Raw genomic sequence first — 19,788 nt, forward strand, 5'->3', positions numbered from 1 at the left:
TAAAATTAATAATGAAATATTAACTGTACATTAATATAAATAGATAAATCTTTTAAAAATATAATATAATAGATAAAAAAATTCCTAAAATATGTATAATATTTCAATTTAAATTAATTTTATTTTTAATTTAAAGTATATGCTTTTGTAATTTTTATAGATAGGTATAGTACAAAAAATTATTATTATACAAATAAATAATTAAGATAAAATAAAATAAAATAAAATAAATTTAATCAAAATGCAAAAATAAATATAATTTAAATGTTTAATCAAAATCCAATTAGCTATATAAGTTAAATGTCTCTGTAACGTCATCGGAAATTTAAATGAAATATATGTATTAAAAATGTCAAATGCGGAAGCGTAATAAAAATTTTTGATTAACATCCGTTACACAATAACCAAAACATGAAAGAACAAACTAACTAAAACAGATACTCGAGATAAGAACTATAAATATAATTATGAAGTCTTTAGGCGTCCCCTTCATCGTCTTCCTGCGGAACGGGCTCGGGAACAATGTCTTCCTGATCTGAAATGGTTAAATAAGGAATGAGCTACATCAGTCTAGTAAAGATATCACACTATCTCATCGCCACGGAAGTAAAGGTGGGTAGAAAACAAAAATGACCAATGGAGCATAATTTATAACGAACTCGTTTATTAACATAAAAACTTTTACTGTCTACTTACCTCGGTGAGATCCATGAAAGCAATAACGTTATCATCATCATGAAATCATATAAACTTTATAACATAACACACATCATACCTTTACATTTCAATCATCAGAAAATATATTTCCTCTTTTACCAGCCTACTAGTATCCCTGGAGATCTATAGGGAGTCCCCGCTACACGTGAACCATTAATATTTACAACCTGATTCCAGGGCCGCCCCCATACCCCGTCCGGTATGGGCGCCAAAATACATAAGGTCTCCATACCCCGTCCAGTATGAGAGACCACGTTTCCGGTAGGGTTCCCTATGGACCCGGTCCATCCACCATCTCTTAGGATATCTAGTCAGGCTGTCTATATTATCCTATTATCAATTCACATAACCTTTTTTTTATTTTTCTCGGTCTCAATCATCCAATCATACACAACATGTAAACCAGTAATTGACACCAAACAAGACAACACAGTATCGGGTTAATCATAATATCAACCATAATAAAAGAAACCGTGATTCATGCATACGGGACCATAACATAAATACATCAGACATCATGCTGCATTTAATACTGAAAAATATATCAAACAATAACAGACCAACACTGTATTAGACTCGGGCTCCATTGGCAACCTTAATCAATTATACATCTATAAAGTCACACAGTACAGTTTAATTATTTGTTTAGCTTTAATACTGTGATAGAAAATAGGGTGAGGGGTCCTTACCTGTTTTGTGGTCTGAATTCGACTCTACAGTGCGCTTATAAGCTGTCCCTAATTTTTTCTGAATTTTTTCCGGGAAACTGAAACGCACTACTGGTACCTGCACGTGTCCCAAAAAATCCCAAATTAGACCTAGCTTAGAGCCCCTTTTGGCCAATATCGCAATTCTGGCACGGCGGCTCCGCCGTGCTCCGGCGACGCCGCCGTCGTTTGCAGCGGCGATTCGCCTCGGGTTGGCCGTTTTCGGCCGAATTCGGTCACGCTTGCATCGGTCCCTGCGATAAAACAATCCTAGGGCCCTCGGTGGGCCAAAAAATCACGAAAAACCAAAACTTACTGGCGGCGGTGCTCTCGGGTGCGGCGGCTCCTCCGGCGTGAGTCGTATTTTGATGTTTGACTCTGATCAACCTGTAGAAAAAAGAACGGTGATCACAGTGGTATAAAATTTGCATCAAACGGAGGCCGGGAAGGGCCTCATCGGAGGCAAAAAGCGAGGAGGGGCATGGCGGCGCCGCTGGGTTTCGGCCGTTTGGCTGGTGGTTTGGCTCCGGTTTGGCCATAGGCGAACTTAGCATCGAAAAACGAGCAAGGAGGAGAAAATTTACCTCGATCGGCGGTCGAAAACTTCCCCGGTGCGGCGGCGGGTGGCGGCGACCGGCTCCTCCGGCGTCTGGTTCTTCTTCTCCAGCGAGGCACTAGCGGCTAGGGTTTTCTGGTCAGGTGTGGGTGGGGTTATTTATACCCTTTTCCTTTTACTCTCAGCCGTCCATCAAAATTAAATCTGGACCGTTCGATCGCGATTTAATTGGGATTAAATCTGGGCCGTCCATCGCAATGCAATCTGGGCCGTCCGTGCCTGATTGAATCTGGACCGTCCATGCGCGTGAATCTGGACCGTCCGTGCGCACGTTTGATCTGGGTCGTCCGTGCACGCGGGAACGGATATGGGCCGTCCGTGCGCGCGGGAACGGATCTGGGCCGTCCGATCGCGCACGCGCGAATCGCCCACATGGCCCGTTCCCTGGTCAGTGTTTTCTTGCCACGCGGCGCGTCCTGGTTGGCCGGGGCTGCTGAACGGGCCGCTGACATGGCTGCTGACGTGGTGCTGACGTGACACAACTTTTTTAAATTGCGTTTTGACCCCCGATTTCCGATTTTCTTTTAAAAAACACCCCCATAATCCAAATTTTCACCCCTTTTTCCCAAAATCAATTTCAATTAAATCCAAATAATATTTTTATCCAATTTTATCATTATTATTATTTTTATTTTCATAAAATTAGACTAAATTAAATCAAATTAAATTAATTAAAAAATAAAAAAAAATCAAACAATTACAAAATAAAATAATAATAATAATAATAACACTTGGGGTGTTACAGTCTATGTGAAATCTGAATATCCTACTTATCTTATTTTTAATAAAATAGTCAATAAACAAATAATTAAAAAGAAAATATAAATCAAATAAATGATAAATAGATGAAATTATTGTTATATTGGGGTACTTAATGAAGAAGAATAAATGAAGGAAGGAATATGTGCTTCGATGGCTAGTCAATGGCTTCATATCACGTGGTATATGATTAAGCGATCTTACGTTAGATTGATTAGAGAACAAGTGAAGTATGATTTACGATACGAGCACGATAACTTAAGAGTGGGAGAGAAATGAGATTATGGACCATAAATTACATATTATTACTATCATTTAGTTGTTTTATTTACTTTACCTTATAACTTATGGAGATTAATAAATTGTTCTTTAAATTGTAAAAATATGAATAACTCAGTCTTTGTGAGTAAGTAATAAATTAATTTCAAAAATTAATGATTTAGCATTTCATCAAAAGGATACAAATGGTTTAGCTTTATAAGCAAGTAGTGGATTAAGCAGTAATTGACAGAATATAGACAATCTTGAATAGATAAGATTTGTTCGAGAGCATTGTGGAAAAATTCAACGGTATCAATTTATCATGAGTATTATATCATATATTATTATATAATTTATTAAATATCGTAAATTTTTAGATGTATCAGTTATAATTTTATTGTTTTTTTTAGAATTAATAAATTATTAATAATAAAATAATAAACATGTAAAGATATCAATTAAAGCAATAATAATAAAAAATAATGTGATCCAAAAAACCTAAAAATTGTAATGTAACTAATTAATTACAAATTGAGTTAATATTTATAGAGAATGGGAAATAATAAAATATATGTGATTCTTTAAATATACATATAAAGTGAGAAATTTGTACATAAAAAGGGTATTAACATGCACAACTAATCAAAGATAAAGTATAAGATGTATCCAAACATGTAAGTATGTTATTGAAGAAGATCCACTTACACCATTTGATGATTGGGAAAAAGAAAATTCTAAATACAAAGAATTAGTCTTAAAGCCTGTATGCAGTGGTAATAGACCCAAAAAAAAAAAAGAATTAAAAGAACATAAGTTCACAAGCCAGATTTCAGACGCCATGAAAGAAGTAGAGAGATGCAATCGATTATAATTTCAAGTTTGAAAGTTGGTCAGAACCTAAAGGAGCCAATTGGCTCTCAGCCCATCCATAAACATAACCGAAATGCATACTAATGACTATTAACGCAAATTCTTGAATTAGACACCTTAGTTGACTAAATAGATAGAGTTTTGTAGTTTTTTAAACCAACAATTATTAAAAATAATAATATAATAAAAAATAACTTTTAAATAAAGATAATAAATAAATATCGCCCGACTTGAACCTACACCTACGGCTAACAAGTTAAATTCACCCCAAGTTCTAATATACCGAGTTGATTAAGAACTTCTACAGTTGTTCTTATCGTCGTGCTTTAGAATATGGTTGGTTGGAGGTAAATGAAGGAAAATCAAAGGTAATAGATGAAGGGAAATAAAGAGAGAGTGTCCGAAAATTATTTACTGCCTCTTGTTTATGAGTTCACTTTTTGGTAGAAAAGAACTAGCTGCTTAAAAATTTCACCTTCTATTATTTCTCTCTCCACTAATCCAAAATGAGAATTAGATTCAAAAAATAACCCAGCTTAGCAAAATTGTAAAAGTAGACAGTTTATTTTCTTCTTCATTCAATTCATTATTATAGAATGAAAAGGCGATAAATTAATCCAACCATCCATCAAATATGTAAATTATAATTAAATTTTAGATATTAGATAATTATGATGAAAATTATAAAAGATATGAATCAAACATACTCTAAAAAAAAGGGTCTAAATTCATTCCTTCCTATTCTTTATCGAAGAAAAAGAAAACAAAAAGAAACTGATGCATTTACAACGTAAAAAAAAAAAAAAACATTTGAAACATACTTGTCCTCAATAAATAAGAGATAAATTAATTCATGAATGTGACAACAAGGTGGACTTTATATGCAAAATCCATAGAGACAAAAAAACAAAGGTGGGGGGGGGAAAGAGAGAAGAAAAATGAAACCTAAACAAATTGTGTGGCTTCATGTTTCACTGGTTTGGCAGCTTCAGAGATGAACAGTTGCACTCTTTACTATACATTCCTATAAATCCCTCAAAGAATTAACAAGGAGAATCTCATATCTGCCTACACAACTAATGTTTTAAACCATCTCTAAAGGCAATGCTAAAACTATTCTGCAGAGCCTTACCTGCGGCTGGGGCAACTACATTTCCTTTCTGCATCATGGCCACAAATTCATTGTAGTCAATCCGCCCATCCTGTAAAACATAATAGAAATGGATTCATTAGAATGTGTACATTTGATTGGTAGAATTCCTCACCATAAATTCACATTCCAGAGATTTATACCATGTACTCCCGACATAAAATCGTAATGGCAACTAGTTGGCTTGCATGTTTCCTGTCCTCCAACCTTTTGATGTAGTTAAAACTACTATTTTAATAAACCTTAAAAAAACCACTATTTTTTATGGGTGTGTAGGGGATTTAGGCAGGATCAGAGATAGGTAGATACAAACTTTTCGGATTCTAATTCTGGGACATGATTTATATGGGTGGACGATTTCGAGAACGTGTTTGATGGTTTAACTAATATGTAAATACATTGTACAGGGGCGACACCCTTTTGGTGTCTTATACTTAATATACATTCTTTTTATCTCAAAAAAAAAACCACTATTATAACAAGAGAATAACACTTACATTGTCTTGATCAACTTCCCGTATCATTTCTTCCAAGCGAACATCTTCTATGCCAAACTCCTCACAAGCTTGTTGAAGCTCATCTGGAGTAATATAGCCACTCCCATCCTTGTCAAAATAGGAGAAAGCTGCAAATAGATGGTCTTCTCTCTCTATTTTATTAAGATGCAACGTAGCAGCAACAAACTCCCCATAGTCAATAGTTCCACTATTATCAACGTCAGCCTGAAATTTATTTAAGAATAAATTTTGGATTAGACACACTTTAATGTACATAATTCTCACTTTATCTCACAAATTTGTTTTATAGTCGGGAAAAAAGATTATAGGAAAGATAACAATTTATGCAAGTGAATGATCCTAGATCCTTTCACTCACATGACAAAAGTACCATGAAATGGAAACAGCAAGAATACAACGTAATGTGTTAGAAAATATTGATATGAGCCTATCTCTTCAACATTATTGAAAATAATAGAAATCAATATGCTGAAGGGAAGTAAAGCATCCAAAGATTTAATTCAGCTATTTCTTGCAGAATATTTTGAATTTTAGAAATTAACTCATAGCACTAAGTGCAAGCAATCCATCGGTATTGTTTGGATAGATATGGTGATTCGAGCAGTATAATGCCGATGATACTCCCACAAGATTTATCACCTATATGTAGAACTCATAAGCTTGCGCACCTTATGTTAGTTTGAACAATTAGAAAGTTGATTATTTACTTCCACAACCCCCTCGAAAAAAAGAATCACTACTAAGTGATGTTATGTTGCAATGCTCTACCCAACCATAACTAAGAAAACACTGAAGTAAAAAGGTCATGACAAATTCCCATCTCTTTACTTAAGTTTGAAGAGATTTAAAACTAAAGAAATAAATATTTCTTTCGTCCATTACATCATCGATCACTAATCTTACCTGATGTAGCTACTGTACAGGTCAAATCCAAGTGAAATTTCTATCTCGTTAGAATTTTGTCCTATAAAAGGTGTTTCTCTTATAAAAGAGCAGTGCTTTTTTTTTTTATGAGTAAGTAGATTCCCTCAAGTCAAATGGATATGAGATGAAAAACTTTTTTTATATACCAACATAACCATTAAATGTTGTATGTCTATCCTATCATTTATAAGAAGAGTTCTGAGCATGAGGAACTATGCTCATGTACAAAAAATTCTCCACCCTACGTTGGTTTGGGTTGAAAAAAAATCTTACTTATACAGAGAAGCTACTCCCTCCTAAATGAAGAATGTTTTTACTTAGAAAAATCCTGAAAAACAATTCTAGTTTTAACGCAGACCCTGAGCTTTTTGATACCTTTTTTCTCATTCTTTACATTTTCACAACAATCTTTTCTTTCTTCAGAAATAAGAGACACAAACATGTATATAAAAGCACATGCATGCACAGACAGACACGGAATAGTTGAACACTGAGTTACTAAAACTGAAAAAAGAAAAGCCATTGAAAATACAATCTACAAATACTGCATTAATATATTCAATATATCAAAACTGTTTCTCACAGTTATCTCCATCTATGCATGGACTTTTAAATATGAAACTACCTACTGGAAAGAACATTTCTGATCTATTACTCTACCATAGAGGAGAGCTCGTCTGCAGAAAGAACAAAACATCGCCTATAATTTTAAATGTTATTGACTGCTGCTACTGGTAATTCTATATGTTGCGATTATCTTCCTAGCCTACAACTCCCAATACCTCACTTAACTAATTTTAATGCATATGTAATCCCCCATCTATCATGCAGGATGAAGGTAAGTCTGCAGAAAAAAAAAATGCCAATCTTCTCCTAGTTGTAAACTTCCAAAGAAAAGGATAAATTCTTTCAAATTGTTTGTAGAATTTTCTATCTCAAATAACCAGGCTGAGATTTGTTTGGTTCTTACAGCTTGCATTAGGTCATAAATTTCAGATTCTTTAAGATTAGCTCCAACTCTTTTTAGTCCCGCTTTAAGTTCCTCGAAAGTAATCTGACCACTATTGTCAGCATCTATCATCTTGAACATCTCTTTCAAGCCAGCTATTTCTTCGTTAGATAAGCTTTCTGCAATGACCTACAAGAAAAGATGTTGAGAAATCAGGAAATATTAAAATAAAACTTGTCAAGACTTTTGATGATAGTCAAAGCATTTGTCATTTTGTTTCGTATTCGTAGGTAATATATTCAGAATCTTACCCTAAGAGCCATTTTCTTCAACTTGTTCATAGCAGAGAATTGCTTCATGCGACTGAGTACAGCAGAATCCAGAGGCTTGTCAGGAGCTACACCATCAACTTGAACCCAAGGATGGCCTGTGAGGAATTTAAGCCGCATATTACAAATAAGAAAATAAGCAACCTGAAGCTGTATCACAGTTAAACGTAATATATTTCGAATTGTGATATGGGAATGAAACGAGATACCCTAGCCAGTTAATTTTTTAGAGGAGAGGGATCGACTTAACCAGTTGCTGTTCATAGTACAATTTGTTGATGCTAAGATAGCGTACATTATTTATATAATAATTACTATTATTGCTTGAATATTCATTATTTGTAAGTTTGAAATGAATATCAGCAACCTACTTTCAATCAACTCTCATGCTTCTCTTCAAGACTGCGCCAAAATTCTTAAAAAGTTAAAACTCCACAGTTCTCCTTTTTCTTTTTGAAGAAAGTTAAGACATTCGAAATAGTGATCTATTTCCTATTCCTACTCTCTTGTGTTACTGATAAAAAGTAACAATTAATTCTCTTTATTCACCCATCTACTCCCTGACAATTCTCAATTAACGAAGGAAATCACAATTCTATCAACGAATCTACCATCTTTTCTAAAAAATTATCATATACAATTGCAACTATTACCATCTTACACTACTATAATTCTTTTTTCCAACTTGAATCAAGGAAATCCCCAATCATGGGAATCCAATTGCATTCCACATGACCCCAGGACACAAAAGTGCCGCAACCTGGATTGCCCAATCGAAAGTATTGGATCTTTTACATTGAGTTAGTAACATTATACAAGCAGTGTGGTAACTATGATGGTGAAACCAAGCTCCATCGATTACAGCTGCACACTGTTCATGAAATTTCTTTTGGATAAACAATATTATAGTCATTGCCCTCCAGTCAATAGAAACATATAATTACAAGTACAGAAATCTTTAGCTATTTTGATCTAGCTGGAAAATACATTACTTTTGAGTACGATAACATTGGGGCTCACAAGAAATAGAAAGCATTAAACAAGAAAATACCCTCATATGTCACAAAGAAGAAAAAACTTATAAATCATATTACTCTAATTCTGTTATTTTGCTCGCTGGATTTTAAAAAGCAACTAATATACAGAATCTAAAGAGTGCAAGTGAATTGAGATCTATATCTGCCTCACCAGCTTCACCAATGAATTGGATAAATCTTAAGCCTACGCTTGGAAGTTTCAGGTCTAAGGTAAAGTAGGGATTTTATAGTAAAATAAAGGAGTTACAATAAAAAATTATTGGGAGTTGACTATAGTTTTTTTAAAATAAAAAGTATACATAAGTATAATAAATCGCAGGCACCAAAAGGGTGCCACCCATGTACAAATTTATTGATATGTACAAAAGATTTGCAAGTCAATAAACATATCTATAATTGACCCCAAATCATCAAAATGGACAAGATTATGTTCCAGAACAATCGAACCAAAAAAATAAAACCATCTGTCATTGATGTTGCCAAAAATATCTTATCTTCCCTCAAAGGCTCTATTGTTTTTTTCTTTCCAAATAACCCAGAAAATGGTGAGCGGTATAAGTCTGAACTTCTTATTCTTCTTGCACATCAATTCCCATGAAAACAGCTCATCTTGGACAGAACCAGCCATGACCCAGCATATTCCTAATAGTCTGTAGACCATGGTCCATAACATGCAAGTGATAGGGCACCAAAGCAAACGGTGATTGCTAGACTCAGCATTGTTTTTGCAAAGGAAACGCCACCCGTGTAAAAAACTATTTACAAGTTAGTAAGTATATCTACAAAATTCCCAATCGCTATCCAAAATTATTGGGAGTTGAGTATAATAAAAAAGTTGAAGTAATGTTTCTGGCCATAACATATATGGTTAAAGAGAATAAGGTAAAGTCTATAGGAAGGCGATATTCTTACCTAAATTTGCAATTCACAGTAAAATTTGATAAATAAGAAACTTTAATAGGAAAGCTTTACTGAATAAATTATTAATTCCTCGCAAGTCCCAATTTAGGTAATTGAATGATTAGGGGTATAGAGAACAATGGATTTTTGTGAAGAACTATCTACCCTACTTTACTCCCTGGAAAAACTGCCACTTAAGAATTAATGCTACTCCCTACTTTGAAGAAGTAAAACAACTCCAAAACAACCTATAGAGGAAAACTGACTGATTTGTGGTCAACAAATGCAGGGTTTGGCTTGAATGCACAAGTACACTATTCTCTCTTCTCCATTTCCTATTAGGACTTCTAAGATTCCTGCCATGCATATTTGTATCTAGTATCTCCAGATTTAATAGAACTGGCATGAACTTGTTTTTGGTTAGATATAGCCTCGTAATCTTAGGGTAGATGTATTTTATAAACTCGTATTCCCTGTATTCTTGCATTTGACAGATGTAGGAGACAACTGGCACAATTTCTGCCTTTTTTGGCGCTCAATCTTGTCACAGAAAATACCAAACTTATGATGTTGCAAAGCCTGAACAGGAACCAAATTGACGGTGCATTTCAAGATGTCGTGGTATATGTTAATGGAAACGGATTCTGCTAACCACCATTCTAGACCGATCAAGTAATGTTCAGGTCAATAAAAACAAATTCAATTTTGAAAACAGGAAAAAACAACCAAAGGAAAATAAGACTCACATAAAACTTGATGTGCAGTCAACCGCATTCTAGGGTCTCGAACAAGCATTCTCCTAACTAAATCCTTTGCACTGTCAGAGATAGCAGGCCAAGGGTCGGAATCAAAGTCAAGATCACCATGCAGGACCTGTTCAAATATCCCTTGCTCGGTTTCTAGAGCAGTATGAAAAGGGGTTGGGAAGATCAAGAGAGATTAGGAAAATTGTTCCATAATCATATTACTACCAAGATGCAAAAGTTGAATTTCAAGGATTTGCAAGTCTAAAATTCTTACCAGCCCAAAAGGGAGGAACTCCACTTAACAGAATGTAAAGAATCACTCCAGCACTCCAAACATCTGCTTCAGGACCATAACGCTTTCGCAGAACCTCAGGAGCAACATAATAAGGGCTGCCAACTACATCAGTAAATCTTTCACCTGGCAAGATAATAAAGTTAGTTTTGAGTATAATCAAACATGTAAAGTCGGACCCATGACATGTCGAATAAGCAAAAAAAAGAAAAGGCGAACTACAAAAGCAACAAAACTATGGATTTCAGAAATGCTTGATTCTTTTGGATATGATTAATTGACGAGACCCATAATTAACCATAAAATATGCAGTACAAAAACACATGCAAGAATTGGAAGAGCATGATAGCACCGTTAAACCATCAACTGAAGACTACTGTGAAGTTAAATATGGATAAATCTAATAAGGTTAAGTTCTGCACTGTGTATTTGATGTGGGAGCTGTTGCATACATGACTTTCGTTCTTTTACTTTTAAGGTGTTTTTCTCAACATACTTTTTCTAGCACAAGATAGTGTTTATCTAGTCTGTAATTTAAGAGGCTTGCAAAAACTGAAAATTGAAAAGATATCCAAAAAGAGAAATATCTATACCTGGATTCAATCAATAACATACCTGGTTTAAAGAATATAGATAATCCAAAGTCGATTGTCTTGAGAAGTGAATCCTCCTCCGGCCCCACAAAAAGAAAATTCTCAGGCTTAAGGTCGCGATGCATAACCCCCAGAGAATGGCAGGCCTCCACAACCCCAACTATGGTTCTGGTAAGCTCAGCTGCCTTCCTTTCTGTATAATGTCCACGCTGAACTATCCTATCAAAGAGCTCACCACCAGCGCATAGTTCCATAACAACATGGACTGCCACCACATCCTCATAAGCCCCTTTAATGGATATAACATTTGGATTTCCTGCCAAGTGGTGCATAATTTGAATCTCCCTCCTCACATCTTCCACATCCTCGTCAGTTAACAACTTTCTCTTTGCAATTGACTTGCAAGCATAACTTTTTCCTGTTTCCTTCTCCACACATAAAAATGTTGTACCAAATTGTCCTTGTCCTAGTTTCCTTCCAAGAGCATAGAATTCCTTAAAGTTTCCAGTTTTTGTTTGCAACACGGACTCTGTCCTAAGCCCTGCACTAGACACCCTCTTCATATGATGGGGCTTCTTGGGTTTCGCCTGATGTTCAGGTTTAGTTTCCTCTCTAGCTTCTGGTTTAGGCATTGTAACTTGTTCCGGGGGTTTATCTTGGACTGGTAAAGGTGATTCAGGTTCTCTAGATGCTGCCTCGCTCAACGTTTTCCCATTAGCATGAGAAATGGAGTCATCTGGTGATCGGGACCGCCACATTGCACCAGAAACAGATTGGAGAAACCCATTCTTTGATATGCTTGGTCCCACACAAGTATTACCCATCTAACCCTAAAGCTCAGAGTCTTCTAAATGCTTCTACTTCAAACATCAAGATAAATTCTTAATCACTGGGTAAGCACAATCTGATCCTCAGAAACTGCATTCTGAAAAGAAAAATCAAATCCCTTGTATCTTAATCTATACTTTGGGAAAAGAATGTAAAACCAAAAGCTGAAGACCATAGGCAATGAATAGGACAGAAATAAGAATCACCAGATTTTGAAGTAGCCAACTACGGCACTTACCGGATCGTATGATACAGAAGATGAGTATTAACTAATAAATTGATTGGAGCAGAGAATTTAACACAAACCAAACTCCAAAAAAGTCAAACACAACTCTCAGCCAATTATTAAATCAGTCGTTCATACAAGATCAACACATAGTTGGACAGGGTTTTGATCTCGGATCCTAAGCCAGTGAGCAGCCAAACAAAATCAATCAGTCAAGAACCAAGAGCAAGAACCAAGTCTCTCAAACCAAAAAATAGAAACAGAAAACCAACACCAAAAATCAAAGCGCACCAATATTGAATAATTCATTCAACACCCCTAAAGAGAATGACAAAAGGGAAAGAAACCAAGCTGACAACATACAAAGGAAGAGGAAAAAGGAAGTGAGATCTAGAGAAAAAGCATCAGTGGGTAGTTGAGCTTACCGGGTCTGGGATTTTGGGTTTTGGTTGAAATGGAGAGACGGCAAAGCTCGGCTTTGTTTATACCCACTACTCATGCATTACTTTATTGCATATATATAATAATAATAATATATATGCATAAACTTGTAATATAGTGCAAAGAAGTTTGAGTAAAGAGAGAGACATATTTGTTGTGTGCGTTAAGACTGAGCAGAGAAAACGCGTTTGGGGGTTTGGTCGGATATTCAATCCCCGTGCTTCTCGGTTGATTGTAGAATTGCAGGGGTTCTTTTTCTTCTTTGCTTTGCTCCTTTGGCTGCCACTGGTCAAAAGTACAACATCTTAAATTCTCAAATTTTGCTAATTTTGGCATAGATAAATATCATTTTATAAAAAAAAAAAAAAATATATATATATATATATATATATATAGACAAATAAATATGAACTTGGGTGACTTTGAAGCGCCCTGCTTATATTGGTGGCAAAATACCAAGAGAATAATTTGGCGGATTTGGCAAAATGAATGAACAAAATATCATAGAATTGAGGAGAAAAACATAAGTTTTAATAATGATAAATTGTTAATTATTATCTAAATTTTAATGTAACGGTCCCGGAAATTTAAAATGAAATATGTGTATTAAAAATATCAAATACGGAAGCGAAGTCAAAATTTCGATTAATATCCCTTACACTAAAACCAAAAACGTGCTCAAAATATAAAAGATCAAACTAACTAAAAGAGAAACTCGAAAGTAAAAGCTATGAATATGACTATGGAGTCTTTAGGCGTCTCATTCGTCGTCTTCCTGCGGAACGGGCTCGGGAACAATGTCTTCCTGATCTGAAATGATTAAATAAGGAATGAGCTACACTAACCCAGTAAAAACATCACGATATCTCACCGTCACGAAGGTAAAGGTGGGTAGAAAACACAAAAAGACAAATGGAACATAATTTACAACAAATCCTTTTATCAATAATAAAACCTTTACCATCCACTTATCTCGGTGAAATTCATAAAACAATATAAGAAAGCAATAACATTATCATCATCATGAAATCATATAAACTGTATAACATAATACTTATCACGCCTTTTGTAATTCAATCATTACACAACATATTTTTCCTCTTTTACCAGCCTACTAGTATCCATGGGGATCCATAGGGGTCCCGCTACCCGTGAACCCTTAACACTTGTAATCAGATTCCAGGGCCGTCCCCATACCCCGTCCGGTATGGGCGCCAAAACTATAAACCTCAATACACTGTCCGGTATGAGGGTGAAACGGGCCGTCTCAATACCCCGTCCGGTATGGGCGCCAAAACACATAGGGTCTCCATACCCCGTCCGGTATGAGAGACCACAATCCCGGTAGAGTTCCCTACGGACCTGGTCCATCCACCATCTCCCAAGATATCTAGTCAGGCTAATCACATTGTACAATTATCAATTTACATAACCTTTCATTCCCATTTTCCTCAGTCAGCATCATCAATTCACACAAACAAGCAAAACAGTAATTTATATCAAACAAGATAACATACAACATCGGTTTCTCAGTCATTCAACCCATAATCAATAAAACAGTAAAATATGCACACGAAACTATGAAATGAAAACATCAGACCTCATACTGCATTTAAAACTGTAAAATAGGCCAAATAACAGTTAACCGACAAACACACTAGACTCGGGCTCCATTAGCGACCTTAAGCAATTTTACACATTCGTTGATTCAAGAAATACCGGTTTATCATTATTGAACTTTAATACCGTGATAGGAAATAGGGTGAGGGGTTCTTACTCGTTTCGGGGTTCGAACACGGCTTCACAGTGCGCCTACAGGCTGTCCCTAATTTTTTCTAAAATTTTTCCGGGGAACTGAAACGCACTACTGGTACCTGCACGTGTTCCAAAAAAAATCCCAAATTAGACATAGGGCCCCTTTCGGCCAATATCGCAATTCCGGCACGGCGGCTCCGCCATGCTCCGGCGACGGCGCCGCCGCTTGCAGCGGCGATTCGCCTCGAGTTGGCCATTTTCGGCCGAATTCGGCCACACTTGCATCGGTCCCTGTGATAAAACAACCCTAGGGCCATCGGGGGGCCAAAAAATTACGAAAAACCGAAGCTTACCGGCAGCGGTGCTCTCGGGTGCGGTGGCTCTCCGGCGAGGTTTGTGTTTTGGTGATTCGGCTCCGATCAACCTGTAGAGAAAAGAATGGTGATCACGGTGATATAAATATTGCATCAAACGGAGGCCGGGAAGGGCCTCATCGAAGGCAAAAACCAAGGAGGGACGCGGCAGCGCCGCTGGGTTTCGGCCGTATTTTCCAGCCGTTTGGCCGGAATTTTGGCTCTGATTTGGCCACAGGGGAACTCAGCGTGGAAAAACGAGTCGGGGGTATGAAATTTACCTCGATCAGCGGTCGAAAAACTCCCCGGTACGGCAGCGGATGGCGGCGGCCGGCTCCTCCGGCGTCTGGTTCGTCTTCTCCGGCGAGGCCAGGCGACTAGGGTTTTTGTGGTCAGGTGTGAGGGTTCTATTTATACCCTTTTGCCTTTTGATCTCAGCCGTCCATTTTGATTAAATCTGAGCCGTCCGTTTTTGATTGAATCTGGGCCGTCCGTACGCGTGCATCTGGGCCGTCCGTGCGCACTCTTGATTTGGGCCGTCCGTGCGCGCGGAGACGTATCTGAGCCGTCCGATCGAGCGCACGCGGATCGCCCACGTGGCCCGTTCCCTGGTCGACGTGGTCTTGCCACGCGGCAGATCCTGGTTGGCCAGGGCTGCTGACTGGGCCGCTGACGTGGCATTTTTTTTTTAAATTAAACTAAATAAAATTAATAAAATACTAACAAAAAATGCCCAAATTGTTTGGGCGTTACATTTAAAGCTTATTAGAATTTATTTTCTAGTACTTTTTACTATAATTTTGATTTTTCATATTTCTTATTTATTTTATTTTAATTAATTAATTATATTATATAATTAATTTATGAATTATTTTTTAAAGTGTCAAATATGATCCGATCAATTTTAACTTTCTTATTTTGAAATAAAAGAAACTGAACAATTGATACAAAAAAAAATATCTATGACCAAATTAAAATAAAAAATGTTATGAAAACTAAATTATATTAAATATCAACATTTTCAAAACTAATTAGACAATTTATAATTTGAATATTTATACAACACTCATACATCAACAATCATACAATCAGTAATATTGTAATAACATAATTAGAATATATAAATCAACTTAAATTTACAACACCGTATATAATTGTGAAAGTACTCATCTAACTTATGGATAGTAAAACATTAATAAATTAGTATATATAAAACTATATTGGGTAAATTTATGTTGACAATATACAAGATAACTATGATATACTAAAAGAGTGTTTAATGTTCAATTTTTAGTTAATAAAATAATATTTTATATTTATTTATATATTATATTATCATTTTACATAAATAATAATGTATATGTGATATGAAATAGTAATTAATTTGTTAGAAATATGTTATTTTTAACTGCATATTAAAAGTTCATCCAAACTCACTTTTAGCGCGATTCTAAATTTATTAAAAACAAAGCCAATCCCGTGTAAGTTTACTTTTATTTCTTTCAGTTTATTTGTGTGTGTATATTATATTTGGTGTATATTTAGAGCATAGCAATACTAAATTTACTTATATTAATAAAACAATCATTAAGTTAAAATGTTATAATTTATTAAAATGTTGAAATTAAGAAAATGAGGGAGCTATCGTATAAAGAAAATTAATTAATTGTAAAATATTATAAAAAAATAAAAAGATTGAAATTAAAATCAAACTGTTGGGCCTAAAGCCTGAAGATTGCATTGGATAAAAGACTAGAGCCTAATCTGGCTTGTCATTACCTTGTAGTGCTGTAACCGGGATCTTACATTTAAAATACGAGATAAATACATACTAAGTTATTATCTTTTTTTTTTTTAATTTAAACTATTACACTTTATTTTAAATCTTGAAATTTTTAAAGTATGTTAAAATAAACTTCCGTCAGTGAATATTATTTAATTTTTAAAAAATATCACATATAATTCATTTGGTGTCCAAATTTACGATAAAACAATTTTATTTTTTTCCAATATAACATCCATGTGAATTTCGTATCAAATAGAAACCCCCTTGCTCTTTTCTTCTCATCATTTTTTTTAATTTAAATATTTATACTATTTTTTGTCTATTTAAATTTTTAAAATTTTTAGAATATGCTAAAATAGATATTTATTATTATACATCGTTTATCTTTTGTTAACAGAATGTCATGTAAAATTAATAGAGTATCAAAGTGGACGATGGATAAATTTTTTTCAAATGTGGCATCCACGCGAATTTCATGTCAAAAGAAAACACCTTTAGCGTCCCTAATTTCTTCTCCTTTGTCCTACTTTATTCTTGTCCTTCATTCGAACATGGTCACTTCTTCATCTTTTTTAAAAAAAAAACTTTCCTGATTAAAAATTACAATATAAAGTATAAAATACTTGAATTCTGATTTTTAATTATTTGAATACGCATGTAACAGTTCAGAAAACTCCAAATGTGATAAATTATAAATTTAATGCGGAAGTGAAATAATAAATTAGGGTTTACATTACCTACACAATAGAACTTACGGGAATAACCCTTATAAAAGAACAACTAATAACCAAAAAAATAAATTAAAAGTAAACAAACTGAATGTTCTACTCACAACCCTCTTGTGGATCGGGCTCTGAATCCTGATCATCTTAATCTGAAATGGTTAATGAAAGAGTGAGTTACACTAACTCAGTAAGAATATCACGCTACTTACCGACACAGAAATGCAAGTTGGTAGAAATCATAAAAATAACTAATTGAACTCTTAATTTAAGTAAATTCGTTTGTCATAAATAAAATCATTTACTGCATACTTATCATAGTGAGATTACCAAAAATAACCTATAGAGTGAATAACATAACACATATCATAATTTCATATATGATTAGTCGGAACAACAACCTTCCCTTTTATCAGTCTACTAGTATCCATGGGGGTCCATAGGGATGTCTCCACTATGCGTGAACCATTTTTTTTTCATTTTCAATAAATGGGTCATCCCCATATCCCGTCCGGTATAAGCGCTAAAAGATACAATCCCTTAATACCTCGTCCGGTATAAGGGTCAAACGGGTCATCTCTATACCTCGTCCGATATGAGTGCTAAATTATCAAATCTCGATACCCTATCCGGTATGAGACAACATTCACGGTAGGATTTTATATGTACCCGGTCCATCCACCATCTCTCAAGATATTCAGTAAGGCTGTTGTTTCATCCATACATTTAATCAAACAATTTTCCATTTATTTTTAATTTCAAATTTTTTTTAATTCAACCGTAATAACATAAAACAAGTAAAACATATATTAAAGGAATACAATCGCATCACATTACCAATTTCAGTGTATTATTATGAATTCAAAAATCATAAAATCAGGCAATCGGTTAAACATAACAAATGATAGTAAATAACTGGTTATGCCTCTATTAGTAACATGTAATTAATTATGAATATTTTTTAAGTTTCACAAAATATCATATTATTTAAAACTAAACTTCAATTCCATAACAGAGAATAAGGTGAGGGATTATTACTCAGATTGATGTCCGAAATGCTAAACTTTTAACTGCACCTACTGGCGAACTTCGGGTTCCCTGAATTTTCCTTCAGGGATTAAAACGTGCTTCAAGGACCTAAAAATATCCCAAAAAATCCAAAATCAGCGTTAAAAATCCTTTTTGGTCAATTCTGAAATTCCAGCATGGTGGCTCCGTCGTGCTTTGGCGACGGAACCGCCACCCGCGGCGGCGGTTTGCCTCAAGTTGATTGTTTTCGATTGAATTCGGCCGATTTTGTTCCAATCCCTGCGACAAAAAACGTTAAGGAGTTTCAGTTGGCGGAAAAAAGTTAAAAAACTGAAACTTACCAGCAGTCGGGTTCTCTGATGCAGCGACTCCACCGGCTCACCTTCGTAGTTAGGTGTTTTGCTTCGGTCAACCTGTAGAGAAAGGAATGGTGATTACAATGGTGGAAGAATTACATAAAACGGGAATCGAGAAGGGCCTCATCAGATGTGGTTTTTGCTTTTTTTCGCGGCATCACCGCTAGGTTTTATCCGCAATTTTGGCAAATCTGTTGGTTCTTTTGCTCCGATTTGGCCATGGGGGTGTTTAAAATCGAATTTCGAGCAATAAAATTTTTTTTTACCTCTTTTGGCGGTCCGAAGTGGCTCCGGCGTGGCGGTGGCGATGGCGGCGGTCGACTCCCTTCCCGGTGACTGGGTTTTCTTCTCTGGCAGGGGGGTCTGACAGCTAGAGTTTGGTGTTAAGAGGGTTATTTATATTAGTCTCCTTTTAATCTGGGCCATCCATCGCGTTTGATCTGCACAGTCCGATCGCGTTTAAATAGAAAGTGAATCTGGACCGTTCATCGCGATTTGATTTGGGTCATTCGATCGTGTTTAAATAGAAAGTGGATCTGGACCGTTCATCACGTTTAATCGTGGCAGTCTGATCGCGTCTTAGAATGGAACGAATCTGCATCGTCTGTACGCACGGGACCGAATCTGGACCGTTCGATTACAGGCACGCGGATCCCAAGCGTTGCCTCCCACGTGACACCGCGTTAGCGTCCCTTGCCACGCGCGCACTCTGGTTCATTAAGGCTACTGGCTTGGCGTCCTACGTGGCACAATTTGTTTAAATTACCTTTTAACCTCCAGTTTTTAATTTTTCTATCAAAAATACCCATACAACCCAAATTTTCACCCATTTTTCTAAAAATTATTTTCAATTTCATCATCCATTTAATTTTCGTCATTTTTACATTAAATAAGAATTAAAAAATTATATTTATACACTAATTT

General features: G+C 35.5%; 1 protein-coding gene across 3 annotated transcripts; it reads right to left on the bottom strand.

Moving 5' to 3' along the window:
- Positions 1-4,751: 4,751 nt before the first annotated feature.
- Positions 4,752-13,165, bottom strand: LOC110817101 (calcium-dependent protein kinase 1). 3 transcript variants are annotated; one of them, XM_088210033.1, is made up of 9 exons: positions 12,848-13,161; positions 12,435-12,600; positions 11,391-12,293; positions 10,758-10,901; positions 10,484-10,636; positions 7,783-7,898; positions 7,493-7,660; positions 5,578-5,802; positions 4,752-5,132 (listed from the first exon to the last, which is right to left on the bottom strand). In XM_088210033.1, exons 3-9 carry the CDS (start codon positions 12,190-12,192, stop codon positions 5,007-5,009), a joined length of 1,734 nt encoding a protein of 577 aa, XP_088066159.1. In that variant the 5' UTR covers positions 12,193-12,293; positions 12,435-12,600; positions 12,848-13,161; the 3' UTR covers positions 4,752-5,006. The 3 variants fall into 3 exon arrangements, with proteins under 3 accessions (XP_088066159.1, XP_088066160.1, XP_021901192.2); XM_088210034.1 differs by lacking the exon at positions 12,435-12,600 and having other exon boundaries at positions 13,011-13,165; XM_022045500.2 differs by lacking the exon at positions 12,435-12,600.
- Between the last annotated feature and the right edge of the window lie 6,623 nt (positions 13,166-19,788).

Source organism: Carica papaya, chromosome 8 (assembly GCF_054855325.1).
Source record: "Carica papaya isolate Zhongbai chromosome 8, ASM5485532v1, whole genome shotgun sequence".
Classification (NCBI taxonomy): Eukaryota; Viridiplantae; Streptophyta; class Magnoliopsida; order Brassicales; family Caricaceae; genus Carica; species Carica papaya.

Bases quoted from the DNA above. Each gene is read 5' to 3' on its own strand.
- LOC110817101 (XM_088210034.1), bottom strand. From the start codon at position 12,192: ATGGGTAATACTTGTGTGGGACCAAGCATATCAAAGAATGGGTTTCTC. The intron at 7,661-7,782 runs GTAAGATTCTGA...CTTTTCTTGTAG, and splicing joins TGAAGAAAATGGCTCTTAGG to GTCATTGCAGAAAGCTTATC. The intron at 5,803-7,492 runs GTAAGAACCAAA...AATAAATTTCAG, and splicing joins TTTATGACCTAATGCAAGCT to GCTGACGTTGATAATAGTGG.